This window comes from Helianthus annuus, chromosome 9, assembly GCF_002127325.2.
Source record: "Helianthus annuus cultivar XRQ/B chromosome 9, HanXRQr2.0-SUNRISE, whole genome shotgun sequence".
In the NCBI taxonomy this organism is placed as follows: Eukaryota; Viridiplantae; Streptophyta; class Magnoliopsida; order Asterales; family Asteraceae; genus Helianthus; species Helianthus annuus.
This window is the reverse complement of record NC_035441.2, coordinates 121,461,050-121,478,537: the sequence shown is the minus strand read 5'-3', so window position 1 is coordinate 121,478,537 and position 17,488 is coordinate 121,461,050. Positions and strand designations below refer to the sequence as shown.

At 37.6% G+C, this 17,488-nt stretch overlaps 1 protein-coding gene across 1 annotated transcript; it reads left to right on the top strand.

Moving 5' to 3' along the window:
• The first annotated feature begins 2,317 nt into the window (after positions 1-2,317).
• LOC110876237 (protein FAR1-RELATED SEQUENCE 5-like) lies at positions 2,318-17,195 on the top strand. The gene is made up of 8 exons (XM_022124414.1): positions 2,318-2,498; positions 2,828-2,882; positions 15,248-15,511; positions 15,721-15,979; positions 16,067-16,630; positions 16,830-16,856; positions 16,973-17,075; positions 17,161-17,195. Exons 1-8 carry the CDS (start codon positions 2,318-2,320, stop codon positions 17,193-17,195), a joined length of 1,488 nt encoding a protein of 495 aa, XP_021980106.1.
• Positions 17,196-17,488: the final 293 nt, after the last annotated feature.

Genomic DNA, 17,488 nt, shown 5'->3' with positions numbered 1-17,488 from the left:
AAAAAGTGTGTATTCGTTAATTCTCCAACCTTCTATAGCTATATTCAGCAATAATTTCTATTTATATTATATTATATTTTATTATATATACATATATATATGGGTGAGGTTCCTCTACAAAGTGTGTTTTTTATAAAAAGTGTAGGAAGTATTTTGTGCCATTGGATGTGTTTGATCAATGGTTGAGATTAGTTGGGTGACATTTTTGTAATATTTGTGTTTTAATTATTGATTCATTTAATGGGCGAGGGGCATTGTAGTCATTAATCGTGTTTTAAATAAAGAAACTACCATCAGATCCTTTATTCTAGTCATTTCTTTATTAATTAACTACCAATCTCTAAAATCATGGATCTAGACATCCAAACTAAAAAGATTCATTCCAACATGATTTAAGAACATTCAGATAATGGAGAACAATAACACTAGAATCTATTCCAAAAAAATGTTCTTACATTTAAAAAAAAATTGTGATCTAATCTGTTTATACTAGTGTGTTATACGGAATGCAAGCTTTTATAATGGTGTGTTATACATAATCATTGTGGTTTATATTGGTGTGTTATACTGGAGATCGAAGCTGTTTATACTGGTGTGTTATACAGAATCTAAGTTGTTTATACTAGTGTGTTATCCTGGCGATCAAAGTTGTTTATACTTATGTGTTATACGAAATCTAAGTTGTTTATACTAGTATATTATACTGGCAATCGAAGTTGTTAATACTGGTGTGTTATACGGAATCTAAGCTTTTTATACTGGTGTGTTATATGGAATGTAAGCTGTTTATACTGGTGTGTTATACAGAATGTAACTTATTTATATTGGTGTATTATACAGAATCTAATCTATTTATACCAGTGTGTTATACGGAAATGTAAGTTGTTTACACTTGTAACAAATAAAACACAACGTGAATAAACTAATAACTGGTAAAACACAACGTCAAGAATTTGTTCATGAGTGATCGCATGTCATGTTAATTTGTTCTGTATATGTTATTTGATTTTTTAAGTAACTGACAATTTTGAATTCTTAAAAGATATGTTGTTTCCTTAAAAATCTCCGTATTTTGTTTAAAAAATAAATCTTCCATAAATAAGTTAATTATTCAATTACTTTTATGCCCTTTAATATAAAAACTCTAAATGCCACATATTATCCTTAGAACACTTCCTACACTTTGTAGGAAAAATAGACTTTGTAGCCAATTCCCACCCATATATATATATATATATATATATATATATAAGGATCATGAGAAAACTACATATAAATGAGAAAACTAGAAAACTAACTAAAAAAAGCTAAAAAACATAACAAAAAAAGTTTTTTTTTTTACAATTTTTTACAAAAAAATCGCTAGTTTTTATATATAAAAAAAATTTCAAAAAAAAAAAAATTTGTTGTGTTGCACATGTGCATTATATGTGTACTACACATGTGCACTATATCCGTAATAGTGCACATGTGCAATACAACAAACGCTTTTTTTTTGAAATTTTTTTCCATGCATAAAAAGCTGCGAATTTTTTTATAAAAATTTAAAAAAAAATTGGTATGTTTTTTAGGCTTTTTTTAGTTAGTTTTTTGGTTTTCTCATTTAAACTAGTTTTCTTATGATTCATCCCCTATATATATATATATGTGTGTGGATGGGTTAAAATGAGAACCACCTTGAATTGTGAGAATTAGGTCATCCAAAAGGTTTTTTCAAATTTTTTTTCCTCAAAAGTCATAAAAAATCACTTGTTTCAGCAAAAAAAAATTAAAAATGCCGCATACCTACATTTACATGAGGCGTAAAAAAATATTTATCTTCGTACAAAATTTACACAAGTGCATAAAAAAAACTTGTATCAGTCAAAACTACCGACTCGACAATTTTTTTACTTTTTTTTTTACAGATGTGTTTATAATATTTTTATCTACGTTTGTGCAAAAAAAATTTGGCTCAACTCGCGCGGGAAGAAAAAGTTCTCACGGTTCTCACAACTCGTGGTGGTTCTCGTTTGAACCGAGCCCTACATATATATACATATAGAGGAAGTGTAGGATACAAATGACCTTATCCTACATTACATACGCGAGTTTATTGGCCGTACACGTGTCCTGATTCGTTTTTCTCTCATAAGGTTAAATCAGATAATTCATTCAATCAGCTGAGGGCAACTTAGTCTATTGATTCAATCAGCAAGAAGTTCGTTACACTACTATCCCGGTAATTATGATTCGAATCAGTTTCAAATTTTTCATAATTCTCAAATTGCAGTTTTCGTTCTTCTGCGTTAGGGTTTGATTCAATTGTTTTTTTTCAATGGATCCACAGAGCAACACCGGACGAAGCACAGATGTTGAGTTTGAAGATGCTCGATCGATCGGTGATCAGGTTCAATTATCTGCGTATCAGAGAGTTACGATTGACGATGTTTTAAATCCGGAACCTGCAATACCAAATCCAAATTCAAATACAAGTGGTGTAAATGAGTGTTTGAATGGTAATTATGTTAATTCAGATATTTAAATTGTTCGTAGATGTGTTTTGTTTAATCGTAGTAATGATTTTGCATTATTATAATTGATTTGAAGGATTTGAATGTTCATTTAGAGGATAATTGATATGAAAGCAAATTGTATAAGTTTGCATGTGTTGTTCTGTGAATTCGCATGTGATGTTCATTTCTAAATGCTGATTTCGCATGTTATGAGCCCAACAATTCGCACGTTTAATTGTTCTTATGATGAAATTATGGAGTTTTCAATATATCGCATGTTACAAGTCCTATAAATCGCATGTGTTTCTTTTTTTTAATTTTGATTTATGTAGATGAAAGGCTTTATATTCCGGAGGGTGAATCATCAGCTACACCTGTGGTTGGAATGTAATTTACCTCTATTGAACAAGCATACGTGTTTTACCAAACATATGCTAAGTTAGCTGGGTTTTCTACTCGGAAAGGTGGTGAAGTACACAGTGGTGGTATAACCAAAACTAAGTATTTTGTTTGTTCTAAAGAGGGACATAAGCCATTGTTTATTGACGATGTTTATTCGAAGTCAAAAAAACCCTTTAAATCAAGGAACAGGGGGACCATTAGAACTGGGTGCAAAGCTCAACTTATGATTTGCTCGGTGGATGGTAGATCATATACAGTCAAGAAATTCATTGATAGGCATAATCATAAGTTTGTATATCCACATGATATTCATATGCTGCCAGCGTACAGGCAATTGTCAGATGTCCAGGAGGAGATGATATGGGAACTAGGCACTCTAAACCTTGGCCCTGTCAAAGCTTTTCATATAATGAGGAAACGTTACGGTGGTTGATGTGTGTGAAGTGTGTTATATTTTAGATATATATTTAAGCCCTTTTTACACTTTTAGCCAAGTTTTAAATTTATAAAACACGATATTTACTAACACTAAACACACATATGGGCAAGTGCACCCATCGTGGACGTAGTATAGTGTTGGTAAGATACCGAGGTCGTCCAAGGACACAAGAGCTTTTAGTACCGGTTTATCCTCAACGTCTAACCAAATCAAAAAGTTAGAAAAGATTTTTAAACTAAGAAAATAAAAACTAACTAAATGCTGAAAAATAAAATAAAATAAAAAAACAGATAGACAAGATGAATCACTTGGATCCGACTCGTGTATTAGTATAACCTTTGATTATTTTCGCACTTTTGCACTTGTTTAAGAGATTATCTTAGTTATTGTAGTAGGCCCCTCTTTTGAAGGCGACGTTACCCTCAACCCAGTAGTTTGACTCAGCATGGATACAATCCTAAAGGGTCGGATTATTGAAAGATAATGAATTAAGTTATTAATGCAAATTATGGTAGGCCCCGCTTTTGGCGGTGACGTTACCCTCGACTAAGTAGTCTAAGTCAGCAGGGATACAGTCCTAAATAGCCGGGTTATAGTATTAATAGTAGTTAACTTATGAGGGGGTCAAAGAGTTTGGATCCCCGCCATCCAATACCTATGGGCATTGAAGGAGATCCTACTAAATTTGACCCAGGTCCCTTGCAGGACCTCTAAACGCTGAACAAGGGCAAGACCCTTACCAAACCGTTCTCTTAACCCCCGACCAGGTAGCCAACATACCTCCATATAGACCGTGGAGATATGAATGGTGAAAATCTTTTATTTTATATAGACAGTAAAATAACGCCAAGACACCACGGACAAACGATAAGGAAAGATCACCTTCAACATAAGTAACTAGTTATTAAAGTCATTAATACAAAACCAAATAAAAAGTGCAAAAGATTAAAAATAAAAAGTATTATACTAAACACTTGTCTTCACCAAGTGATGTAAGAGACTTAGGCAAACATGGCCTTGATTGTCAAGAACTCTTACGATCAATCTTGGATCCCGAGACGACTCACACACTCTATGATGGACAATGGATGATGGTGGTGGATGATGGTGTTGTGATGGTGGTGGGTGGTGGATGAAGTGTGAGAGAGGTGGTGTGCCAAGGGATGAGTTGCAATGAAGCCAAACACTCCTATTTATAGGCTGAACAGAAGGTTGGGCACGCCCCCGTGTCCGCTGGACACGGCCCCGTGCCTGTCTGACACTCTCTCTCTCTCTTCATTAATTGTAATTCGTAATTACAATTAATGCGCCTGTTGTACTTTCGCCACGCCCCCGTGTTCACTGGGCACGGCCCCGTGGTGGGCAATAGAAGCTTCTACTGGTTTGTCTTTTCTGCTGCTTCTTGGGCACGGCCCCGTGCTGGTTGAGCATGGGGCGTGTTCAGTCTTCTGCCTTCTCTATTTTGCTTGGGAGGTTTCTGTTGAGGGGTCGGGCAATCCACTTATGTTCCTTTTCTTGTATTTATGTTAGATTTAGCTGCCTTTTGCTTCTTTTGTGAATTTGAGCTCATTTAATCCTGAAAATACAAAAGGAAGACAAAAACACTCTTTTTCCAACATTAGTACTTAAAAAGGGTTAGTTTTATGCCTCATTTGATGTAATTTATATGTTGCATTTTATACACATCAAATACCCCCACACTTGAATTTTTGCTTGTCCTCAAGCAAAACTCTTTAATACGTGGCTTACACTCCCAAAGAGAAGGTTTTGCCTTGTCATAGAGTGTCGGGAATCCAAGATCTTTTTTTTTGTTTTATTTTTATTTATTTACAATCCTATTCGTTATGATTTATTTAGAACGTTTCATAGGATAAATTATTTATTTGGGCATAGCATGCCTTTTTAAAATTCCATTTATATACAAGTTCACATACCTCACGAGAGAAATCACTCACACTCGGCCGAAGGTGTATTTTTAGTGAATCACTCGAGAGCAGCGTGGAACTTATCCCTACCATAGGCTTGCCAAGCAATCAATCCTCCTCCTTTTTAACTTGTTACCTTTGTAAAATATCAAGAGGTCTTTTTTGGGTAAAGGCTTGGGCTAAAGGTGGGTAGTTGGGTTAGTGGTTAGTAGAAAAGGGCGAAAAGCGTAAAAAGCGTCGGTTTTCGTAAAACATTTTGTTTTAGTGACTTTATATATATATATATATATATATATATATATATTAATGAAGTATTTCTTCAAACAAGCTTTTTTTAAGAGCTTTGTTTGTTTATTTCTTACTTCATCATCATTTTTTTTTGTCATATGAAAACCGAGCTTGTTACTAAAATAAAAGGTAAAAATAAAAAGGGTTTTGGTGGGTAAAAGGGGTTTTAAGATAAAGAAATGAAAGGTTTAGGCTCAAAGGGGTTAACTAGGGGGAGTTTTTAGGTGGGTGAAAAGAAAAATGAAAATAATGGTTTTGAAAGAAAAAGGGTTAGTCCTAATGCCTCCATCATTTACTTACTTGGGTTTAAGTTGGTAAGGACCGGGAATGAATCGTCGTGGCAAGTTCTAGAGTCCTAAGAACCAAGCGGCTATTCACACAAGAAACGAAAAATGAGCATTTAGTCTAAAGATGTGTATTTGTATGCTCAATTAAAGGCTCAAAACTCACTTTTTGTGGGAATGGGTTTTTCTATGTGATCAAGTATATATAATCGAATTTTAACTAAGCTTGTTATGCCGTTTCATAATTTTCTTATGTTAGTTCTTTTTATCACGACGCTATCGGTTGTAAACTTACAAAAATATAACCTTATTAATCTTAGAATTCCCAACTTAAACTTTAGACAAGTAAAAAAAATTTTGGGGTGATTAGCGGTTCCAATAGAGTTTTGTGTAAGGCTTGTTATTAGGATTTGCAAAATTTCAAGGTTTTAGCATCCCCCCCACACTTAAATTACACATTGTCCTCAATGTGTCCCAAAAATAAATTTTAAGGTTGATTGAATGTGTAACATGGTGTTTAAAAGCAAAAATTAATGTTACTGGCAGTCTGGACACGGCCCCGTGTCCATTGGACACAACCCCGTGGTGAACTGTCAGTAATGAAAACTTACAGAAGCTGGACACGAGGGCGTGGTGGCTAGACACGGCCCCGTGTCTGGCAAAAATGCAGGAAAGTAACCAAACAGCAGGTCTGGGAGATGAGCACGGGGGCGTGTCGGCTGGACACGTCCCCGTGTGGACAGTCTGTAAGCCTGAAAAATAGGTTCCTTCCTCCGGTTTTTCCATCCTGGCCTTATGAGTGCTAAGGCTTAGCACTCTAAGCCTCGGTTTATACCTGTTTCATCACTTAATACCACACCAAGCAACACAAACATCCTACATTACCATAGTTAATTGTTCCAAGCATAAAGTAAAAGAAAAATAAAGCGGAAAATAAAAGTAGTCAAGGAAAGTAAATTGTTCAACACTTGGCTCGCAGGCCACAAACTGTTCGATGGATAAAGGGACTTTAACCTGTGGGCTTGCCATCAACCCGCTCCTGCTCCGTCAACCTCCTAGTCCATGTCCTCGTCACTGCCATCACCTCCATCCCCCTGACCCGCCATGTACTCCCGGATGCTACCGATATCGTCTTGTATATCGTTGATGTTTCGTTCGATAGCGCCGACCCGGTGGTATGTATTGTTGGCAAGGTTGTAGGTGTTCCTGGTACACATGAGGTTTTCCTGCAAAAGATCATGTAAGCTTTGAAAGTTAGGAAAACCGCCTCCTTGTGAGGAGGATTGACCCGGATCACCATGGGGTTGATACTGGTAGTGGGGAGGTGGTGCGTGAAGAACTAGGGCCTCCTGCGGGTTCCATGCATAGCCTTGCGTCCTTTGGAAGCTCACTGACCCGTCTTCTGCCTCATAAAGTAAGTTCATGGCTCGGCAAATGTGATAGTCAACTCGTCCCGACCATGGGCTTCTCTCGAAGGACCTAGGGATGTGTGTGAAGTGCTTGAAGAGGCGGTACACCCATCCTCCAAAGAAGATCGGTGTTGGAGCACGAGCAAGGCGGTTGAGATGCATGTTTCATAACAGGAGATATGGAACATCAAGAGGCTTCCGGTTGTGGATACAGTGAAGGACAACCAAATCTTTCAACCCTACAACGCCACTACTATCGTGACGTTGGCTAAGAGAGTAGGTGAGGAGCCTGTGAATGTAGCGATAGAGTGGGTCCCTCAGCTGAATACTCTTGGTGCTGCTAGGGTTGTAGATTCCTTCACCGATTTGGGCCCATGCAGCTTGACGTTCATTTTCATCCAAATCTCTTAATCCCCCGGTATTTTCCTCATTTCCCGATTCCTCTTCCCCGTACAGTCCCACTATAGCTCCAAACTGTGCCATAGAGATCGAGTACCTCGTCCCGCCACAACGAAATGCAACCCCTTCATTGTCAAATGGGTCACACCTTGAAGTGAAGGTAAAAGTGCTATAGAACTCCAAGGTGCATTGATGCACCGACCTAAGCCGAGTGGTTAATGCAACCCTTAGTGGTCCCGTAACGATGTTGTTGAATCGGTCAAACTGGTTTACCAAGGTTAACAGGTCCGTGCATGCTCGTCTGGGGTACTCCTCGGGCCTTGTTTGAAGTAGCTCGTATCTTGCCCTAGCGTCGATCTCACTTGCATTGAACCTTGTGAACTTTGCCATCTGAAAGAATACGCCAGAAGTTAGCACGAAACAGTAAGATTTTGAAAGAAACTGCAACCAGTGGGCTGGACACGGCCCCGTGTTCAGTGGGCACGACCCCGTGTTTAGGCATCTGTAACCCAAAAACTTCATTTTTCGTCCCGGTCCTGAAAATCTGAAAATTTTTGGCCAAGTAGGAGCGGTTTCCCCCGAAAATGAAACCCCAAGTGCCGTTTTTCCCAAAATAACCCGTTTACCCCTTCAATTTTATCTTTTTCGGTTCAAAAACAAGGGTTTGAGGTTTTTGTGAGAAATCGGGCAAATCTATCAACAATACAAGTGTATTTACTTCCCATTATACTAATCTAAACTAATACTAACAGATTACATCAAAAATTTGAAGTTTGATCCGGATGAACTTAAAGAACCCTAGATCTTTCCCAAATTTTTGATGTTTAACTACATGCAATTAACTAATCTAACTACTAATGATGATAGAATCATACCTTGATGTTGTTAAACGTGGAAGTAACGTCGGAAATCTGCGGAAAATCGCCTTGGACCAGAGCGTTTTCGGCAAAACGGGGCGTGTGGAATGAGGTAACTGTTATGAAATGGGGGTTTTATCCCGTCAGTTGCGTCGACACGGCCCCGTGTCCAGCGGACACGGCCTCGTACCGAGCAAAAAATTATTATATATATATATTATGTGCTCGTGTGAGTGCCCAATTTTCCGAAAACATGGTTAGAAGACTTACCGGTTTCGATGTATACTCTCTTGCTTGTAACATATTGGGTATGATGTGGGTGCTTTTTATTCGTTAACCGTTTGAAGCGAGATCTCCTCCTCTTCATCCTCAATGGATCCTCGGTAGAGTTTTAGCCGTTGGCCATTGACTTTAAATGGACTACCATTTCGAGCTTTAATTTCTACTGCACCGTGAGGAAAAACATGGGTGGCGGAAAAAGGTCCTGACCACCTAGATTTTAGTTTACCAGGAAATAATCTAAGTCATGAATTAAACAACAGAACTCGGTCTCCTTCTCGAAATTCATTAGGCTTAATATATTTATCGTGTAAATTTTTCATTTTTTCCTTATAAATTTTGGAGTTAGAGTATGCATAATTCCTTAATTTGTCTAATTCATTCATTTGACAGAATCGATTTTTACCTACAGTTTCTAAGTCTAAGTTTACGCTTTTTATTGCCCAGTAGGCCCTGTGAGCTATTTCTACTGGCAAATGATACTTTTTCCATAGACAAGCTTATATGGGGTTGTGCCTATAGTGGTTTTATAAGCAGTTCGAAAAGCCCACAAAGCATCATCTAATTTATCAGCCCATTCCTTTTTATTTAATCCTACGGTTTTTTCAAGTATTCATTTTAAACCTTGGTTAGTCACTTCGGCTTGCCCATTTGTTTGAGGGTGATATGTTGTTGAGACCCGGTGATAGACCCCATACCTTGTTAAGATTTTTTCGAGTTGATGATTGCAAAAATGGGTACCCCTATCACTTATCAAAGCTTTTGGTGTTCCAAAACGAGAGAATAGTTTTTTCAGAAATTTTGCCACTACTCTTCCGTCGTTTGTTGGAAGAGCTTCGGCCTATGCCCATTTAGACAATTAATCGACTGCCACAAGTATATATTTGTTTCCTTTTGACGGTGGGAAAGGTCCCATAAAATCGAGTCCCCACACATCAAAAATTTCACAAACGAGATGCCATTTTGAGGCATTTCGTTTTTGGAAGAAATATTACCTGATCTTTGGCAAGCATCACATGTCTTTACAAGATCTTGTGCATCTTTGTAAATGGTTGGCCAATAAAATCCTGAATCAAATACCTTTCGTGCGGTACTAGCGGCACCATGATGCCCTCCGTATGGACCTTCATGACAATGACGGAGAATTCTTCGTGCTTCATTACCATGGACACACCTTCGGATGAGTTGGTCGGCACACATTTTGAAAAGATAAGGGTCTTCCCAAAAGTAATGTTTTACATCAGCAAAGAATTTCTTTCTTTGATGATGTGGCCATCCTTTGGTGACTATACCGCTAGCTAAATAATTAGCATAGTCGGCATACCACGGTTCTTGTCTGCTTTCCATCATTTCCAAGGATTCTGTGGGAAATTTTTCGTTGATCTGCTCGTCCCTGGTTGCCTCCAAAGCTGGGTCTTCTAGGCGTGAAAGATGATCCGCAGCAGTGTTTTCTGCTCCTCTTTTGTCTTTGATTTCAATGTCGAACTCTTGGAGGAGTAGAATCCATCTGATCAAACGGGGTTTCGCGTCCTGTTTCTTGAAGAGGTATCGAATAGCTGCATGATCTGTAAAGACTACAGTTTTCGAAAGGACAAGGTAAGAACGGAATTTATCAAAAGCAAATACCACAGCTAGTAACTCTTTTTCTGTAGTTGTGTAATTTTCTTGTGCATCGTTAAGTGTTTTACTAGCATAATAGATTGGGTGGAAATGCTTCTCTTTTCATTGTCCCAAGACTGCTCCAACAGCAAAGTCACTTGCATCACACATGATTTCGAAAGGAAATTTCCAATCAGGCGCTATCATGATAGGTGCATTGACTAGCATTTCCTTGAGGGTTAGAAATGCTTGATTGCATTCCTTGTCAAAGATGAAAGGTGCATCTTTTTCAAGTAATTTTGTTAGAGGTCTTGAGATTTTTGAAAAGTCCTTGATAAACCTTCTATAAAATCCGGCATGCCCTAAGAAACTTCTGATTGCTCTAACGGAGGATAGTGGAGGCAATCGAGAAATAGTTTCTATTTTTGCTCGATCAACTTCCATACCTTCGCTTGAGATTTTATGACCGAGTACTATTCCCTCTGTTACCATGAAATGGCATTTTTCCCAGTTAAGGGCGAGGTTAGTTTCCTCACATCGGGATAGCATTCGTTCAAGGTTATCGAGGCATTGGTCATATGAGTCTCCAAAGATAGAAAAGTCGTCCATGAAGACTTCCATTGTCTTTTCTATCATGTCATGGAAAATGGCCACCATACAACGTTGGAATGTTGCAGGTGCATTACATAGACCGAATGGCATGCGTCGATAGGCGAAAGTCCCGTAGGGGCATGTGAAAGTTGTCTTTTCTTGGTCTTCAGGTGCTATTGGGATTTGAAAGTAACCTAAAAAACTATCCAAGAAACAGTAAAATTTATGACCGGATAGTCGTTCTAACATTTGATCAATGAAGGGCAAAGGAAAGTGGTCTTTCCTGGTTGCTTCATTTAATCGTCTATAGTCTATACAAACTCTCCATCCTGTGACGGTTCTTGTCGGTATTAATTCATTTTTTCATTAATTATTACCGTCATACCTCCTTTCTTTGGGACTAATTGGACGGGACTTACCCATGGACTATCGGAGATAGGATAGATTAGTCCGGCGTCAAGTAGCTTGATGACTTCATTTTTAACCACCTCTTGTACATTGGGATTTACTCTTCGTTGTGGTTGAATTAGTGTTTTGTAGTCATCATTCATTAGAATTTTGTGCGTGCACATGGAAGGACTTATTCCTTTAATATCTACAAGCTTCCAAGCAATCGCATTTTTGTGTTTTTTAAGAAGATTAACTAATTTCTCTTTTTCCACGCTACTTAATTTAGATGAAATAATTACAGGTAAATTACCATCTTTGTCTAGAAAAGCATATTCCAAACCTTTAGGAAGTTCTTTGAGCTCAATGGGTGGGTCTTTAGAAGACACCTTATTTTGTGGCTCATTTAGATCAAGAACCTTAAAAGTTTGTTCTATGGCGACCTCTTCTTCAACAAAGTGGTCATCTTCTTCAGTTGTATCGGGTGGCTCATCTTCATCTTCAATTAGGGGGTCATTATTGCCAAAAGGATATTTCATTGAACGCTCAAGATCTATGCTCCTTTTGAATGCCCCTGATTGAAGAGGTAGGTTGTTAAATTTCCGGTTTTTCAAAGTTTCATGAGTTTTCACAAAAGGCTGTCCTAAGACTAGAGGAGCGTCATCAAGGATGACAAAGTCGGTTGGAATAACCATTTGATTTGTTTGAACCAAGACATCCTCAACCACACCGATTGATTTTATTACCTTTCGATCGGATAGAAAAGTGGGTATTTGAAGTGGAGAAAAATCACTAATACTTAATTTTTCAAAAATATAGTTAGGCATTATGTTAACACAAAGATCTTTATCAATGGTGATATTACTAATACAGGAATTTTGAAAGAAACATGGAACCGGTGTGATGTTAATTTCAAAAGGATCTTCTTTTATTAGCGAGGTTTGATCATTAGTTAACTTAACACTTACCATTTCTTCAATCTTAGTATTAGTATTTAGCTCTTTTAAAAACTTAGCATGAGTGGTTACTAAACAACGATTTTCAAAAGAAGGTGACAAGAGATTAATTTCTTCAAAATTAGACACTTCTTGTAATTTAACGTTATCGACCTCACCTCTTTCGTTGTTTAACTCATGTGTCGGTTTTTCACTTATTTGTTCTTCCATTTTTACATTTTCAACTATCTTTACGTTATTATTACAATTTAATTCTTCTCTTGCGCGGGACTCCTCTTCCCTTGCGCGAGATTCTTTTATGCAACGTTCGATAGTTTTAATGTGTTCTAATATCCTATTGGTCACTTCGGTGATAGAAAAAGGATTGGGATCCTCAAAGCTTGAATCCGGTTGTTCGATCCTTGGTTCCTCATAATACCCATATGAAGTAGATGGTTCACACCATTGTTCTTCATTGTAAGCATATGATGGATAAGGGTCGTAATTTTGTTCTTCATAGTACTCATATGAGGTGGGTTGTTCACGCCATGGTTTCTCATAATAAGTGTATGAAGGTGGTGGTTCATATCTTGACTCCTCAAAGTATGAGTACGAAGGCTCATACCTTGGTTCATCAAAATATGAGTATGAGGGAGAAGGTTCATACCTTGGGTCTTCATAGGATGTGTATGAAGTCGATGGCTCGTACCTGGGCTCCTCATAATGGTTGTATGAAGTGGATGGTTGAAACAAGTTACAATATTGTACCGAGTGCGGGTTTCCACAACTAGTGCAATAGTCTCTCATATAATCATCCTCCTCATAGGTGTAGTTGTAACCTCCTGAGTATTGATCCATAAGAATCACTCAACAGACTACAACTGAGTCTCGAGATCAGAAAACAAAAACAAAGACGGAAACAGAAGCTAGACACGGCCACGTGTTGGGTGAACACGGCCCCGTGTTCAGGGTCTGTATCTGGGCGTTTTAATTAAAGTTACTGGTCTCGTTGGACACGGGGGCGTGTTCAGTGAGCACGGCCCTGTATTCAGACTCTGTATCTGGGTATCTAACTAGGAAATATGCAGCACGAGGGCGTGTTCAGTGAGCACGGCCCCGTGTTCAGGCTACTGTAAATGCAAACTAAACTAAAATGCAGAAAAATGTGCGCGCGTTTTGAAAAGGTTTTGAAAAACTGATTAGACCGTCGATTTTAAGCTTTCTTAAAATCCTTGTGTCCCCGGCAACGGCGCCAAAAACTTGATGTGCGTGAAGTGTGTTATATTTTAGATATATATTTAAGCCCTTTTTACACTTTTAGCCAAGTTTTAAATTTATAAAACACGATATTTACTAACACTAAACACACATATGGGCAAGTGCACCCATCGTGGACGTAGTATAGTGTTGGTAAGATACCGAGGTCGTCCAAGGACACAAGAGCTTTTAGTACCGGTTTATCCTCAACGTCTAACCAAATCAAAAAGTTAGAAAAGATTTTTTAAACTAAGAAAATAAAAACTAACTAAATGCTGAAAAATAAAATAAAATAAAACAAAACAGATAGACAAGATGAATCACTTGGATCCGACTCGTGTATTAGTATAACCTTTGATTATTTTCGCACTTTTCACTTGTTTAAGAGATTATCTTAGTTATTGTAGTAGGCCCCTCTTTTGAAGGCGACGTTACCCTCAACCCAGTAGTTTGAGTCAGCAAGGATACAATCCTAAAGGGTCGGATTATTGAAAGATAATGAATTAAGTTATTAATGCAAATTATGGTAGGCCCCGCTTTTGGCGGTGACGTTACCCTCGACTAAGTAGTCTGAGTCAGCAGGGATACAGTCCTAAATAGCCGGGTTATAGTATTAATAGTAGTTAACTTATGAGGGGGTCAAAGAGTTTGGATCCCCGCCATCCAATACCTATGGGCATTGAAGGAGATCCTACTAAATTTGACCCAGGTCCCTTGCAGGACCTCTAAACGCTGAACAAGGACAAGACCCTTACCAAACCGTTCCCTTAACCCCCGACCAGGTAGCCAACATATCTCCATATAGACCGTGGAGATATGAATGGTGAAAATCTTTTATTTTATATAGACAGTAAAATAACGCCAAGACACCACGGACAAACGATAAGGAAAGATCACCTTCAACATAAGTAACTAGTTATTAAAGTCATTAATACAAAACCAAATAAAAAGTGCAAAAGATTAAAAATAAAAAGTATTATACTAAACACTTGTCTTCACCAAGTGATGTAAGAGACTTAGGCAAACATGGCCTTGATTGTCAAGAACTCTTACGATCAATCTTGGATCCCGAGACGACTCACACACTCTATGATGGACAATGGATGATGGTGGTGGATGATGGTGTTGTGATGGTGGTGGGTGGTGGATGAAGTGTGAGAGAGGTGGTGTGCCAAGGGATGAGTTGCAATGAAGCCAAACACTCCTATTTATAGGCTGAACAGAAGGCTGGGCACGGCCCCGTGTCCGCTGGACACGGCCCCGTGCCTGTCTGACACTCTCTCTCTTCATTAATTGTAATTCGCAATTACAATTAATGCGCCTGCTGTACTTTCGCCACGCCCCCGTGTTCACTAGGCACGGCCCCGTGGTGGGCAATAGAAGCTTCTACTGGTTTGTCTTTTCTGCTGCTTCTTGGGCACGGCCCCGTGCTGGCTGAGCACGGGGCGTGTTCAGTCTTCTGCCTTCTCTATTTTGCTTGGGAGGTTGCTGTTGAGGGGTCGGGCAATCCACTTATGTTCCTTTTCTTGTATTTATGTTAGATTTAGCTGTCTTTTTGCTTCTTTTGTGAATTTGAGCTCATTTAATCCTGAAAATACAAAAGGAAGACAAAAACACTCTTTTTCCAACATTAGTACTTAAAAAGGGTTAGTTTTATGCCTCATTTGATGTAATTTATATGTTGCATTTTATACACATCAGTGGTTTTGAGAATGTTGGCGCCATGGTTGATGATTGCAAAAACTTTAAGAATCGAATTAACAGCTATATAGGAGAATATGACGCTGACAAGGTTATCAATAGGTTGACCGACAAAAAACAGTATTTAGTTGATTTTTCGTTTGAATATTCTGTCGATGAGGAGAAACGGTTAACTGGTTTGTTCTGGGCCGATGGGTTATGCAAGCGTAACTTTATGGAGTTCGGGGATGTGATATCGTTCGATGCAACTTTCAAGACAAAGAAGTAAGTTTTACATAAATGGTTTTTAATATTTTTCGCATGTTATATTATTTTGTAAACTTGCAATATCGCATGTTAATATTCATTGAAGATTAGGTGTTGAATATATCGCATGTTTTATTGTCTATTTCGCATGTTATATTATGTCTATTTTCGCATGTTACAATGTGTACTTCGCACGTTACTAAATTTTCAATTTTATTGAATTTCAGGTACAAGATGGTGTTTGTTCCGTTCACTGGGATTGACAACCACTGTCGAAATATAGCCCTTGGAGCTGGGTTGTTGGCATCGGAGAGCATTGACTCTTATAAATGGCTTCTAAATTCATTCGTAAAGTCATTTGGACGGCAGCCAAAGGTTGTAGTGACAGACCAAGAACCTGCGATGAAACAAGCTATCGAGGATGTTTTTACTACCAGCAGACAGAGATTGTGCATGTGGCACATAATGAAAAAAGTGGCAGATAAGGTATAGCATGCTATATTGTCTTTCATTAGTGTTTTTTTAATATATAGATTCGTTATAGGCTGATATGAAAACCATTTATCGGTATAGGCTGGACACGAGTTGTGCAATAATGATGACTTTAAAAGGAAGATGTACGATATTGTATGGATTGATTCCATTGAGCCAGAAGAATTTGAGAGACAGTGGAAGTTGGTAATGATTGAGTACGGTCTCACACAAAATAAATGGATTGATGATATGTTTGTGATGAGATCCATGTGGATTCTGGCTTTTTACCGGCATGAGCCCATGTCTGGACTTATGCGAACAACTTCGGGATCAGAGAGCGAGAATCATTTTTTTGCCAGTGTGGCGAATTCACAACTCACTCTTATAGAGTATATGAATCATTTTGACGGTGCAATGGATGTCCAAAGGTTCAATCACAGAAAGAATGATCATATTTCAAGATATACTGAGCCTGATGATTGGACCAAAACTACTTTGGAAAAAGATGCTCCTAAGATATACACCAGGTCTATATTCTTTGATCAGCAAACAGAGATATATGGAACTATTACCGAATGTTTACCGATGGACACCAAAATCGAGGGTCCACAGATAAGGATATCGTTGAAAGACTTTAAAGCTCACAGAGATGGGTTATTAGAGGTAATATAGCATATATATTTAAAACATGCGATTTTGAAAACCCACATGCGAATTTCATACAAAACAAGAGTTTACAATATGCGATTTTGATGAACGCATGCGATTTTGAATTAATTCAATAAAATGATTTTGTAGACATGCGAAATTGTTCATGTACACATGCAATTTTAATTTTTTTTTTTTTTTTGTGTTTTCGTAGGTGTGTTTCAAGAATCTTGAAAATGATGTAACTGCACAATGTAGCTGTTTGCGTTTGAACAGTATGGGCTGCTATGTAAATATATCTATTTTCTTTTCAAGATGTTTGGTGTTAAAGAAATACCAAACAAATATGTTATGAAGAGATGGACAAAGGATGTGGTTCCGAATGAATTAAACGCCACGTTCGATGTAAAGGTGGATGCTAAGGATGAGCAATACAAGGAAAAACAGAGATTAAGATATCGTAATGACGATTTTAACCTTTTTTTAAGATTTGAATACATTAATATGATTAATTTAATGATTTAAATTGGTTTGATGGATTGAAGATCCTACGGCTGAGAATATCGCGTACGTAATGTAGGATAAGTGGTATTGTACGTAAACCGACCTCTTATGTTATATATTAATTAATAATAATATTAGAATTATTAGAAAATATCTTTTATGTTATTATATTATATTATCTTATATTAATAATAATTAATAATAAAAGACCTATATTAAAGAAGAAAATGTCACATGATATAAGCTCATGTATTACACGGGTTACATATAAAGAAAAATCTTGATTGACTATATATTTTATTTAATTTATAGGTGTTATAAACCTTGTATTGCATGGGTTAAATATAAAAAAAGATAAATCATAAACTC

Excerpts from the sequence above, each read along its gene's own strand:
- LOC110876237 (XM_022124414.1), top strand. The coding sequence starts at position 2,318 with ATGGATCCACAGAGCAACACCGGACGAAGCACAGATGTTGAGTTTGAA. Across the intron at positions 2,499-2,827 it reads TGTAAATGAGTGTTTGAATG|ATGAAAGGCTTTATATTCCG; the intron begins GTAATTATGTTA and ends TGATTTATGTAG. Across the intron at positions 15,512-15,720 it reads GCAACTTTCAAGACAAAGAA|GTACAAGATGGTGTTTGTTC; the intron begins GTAAGTTTTACA and ends ATTGAATTTCAG.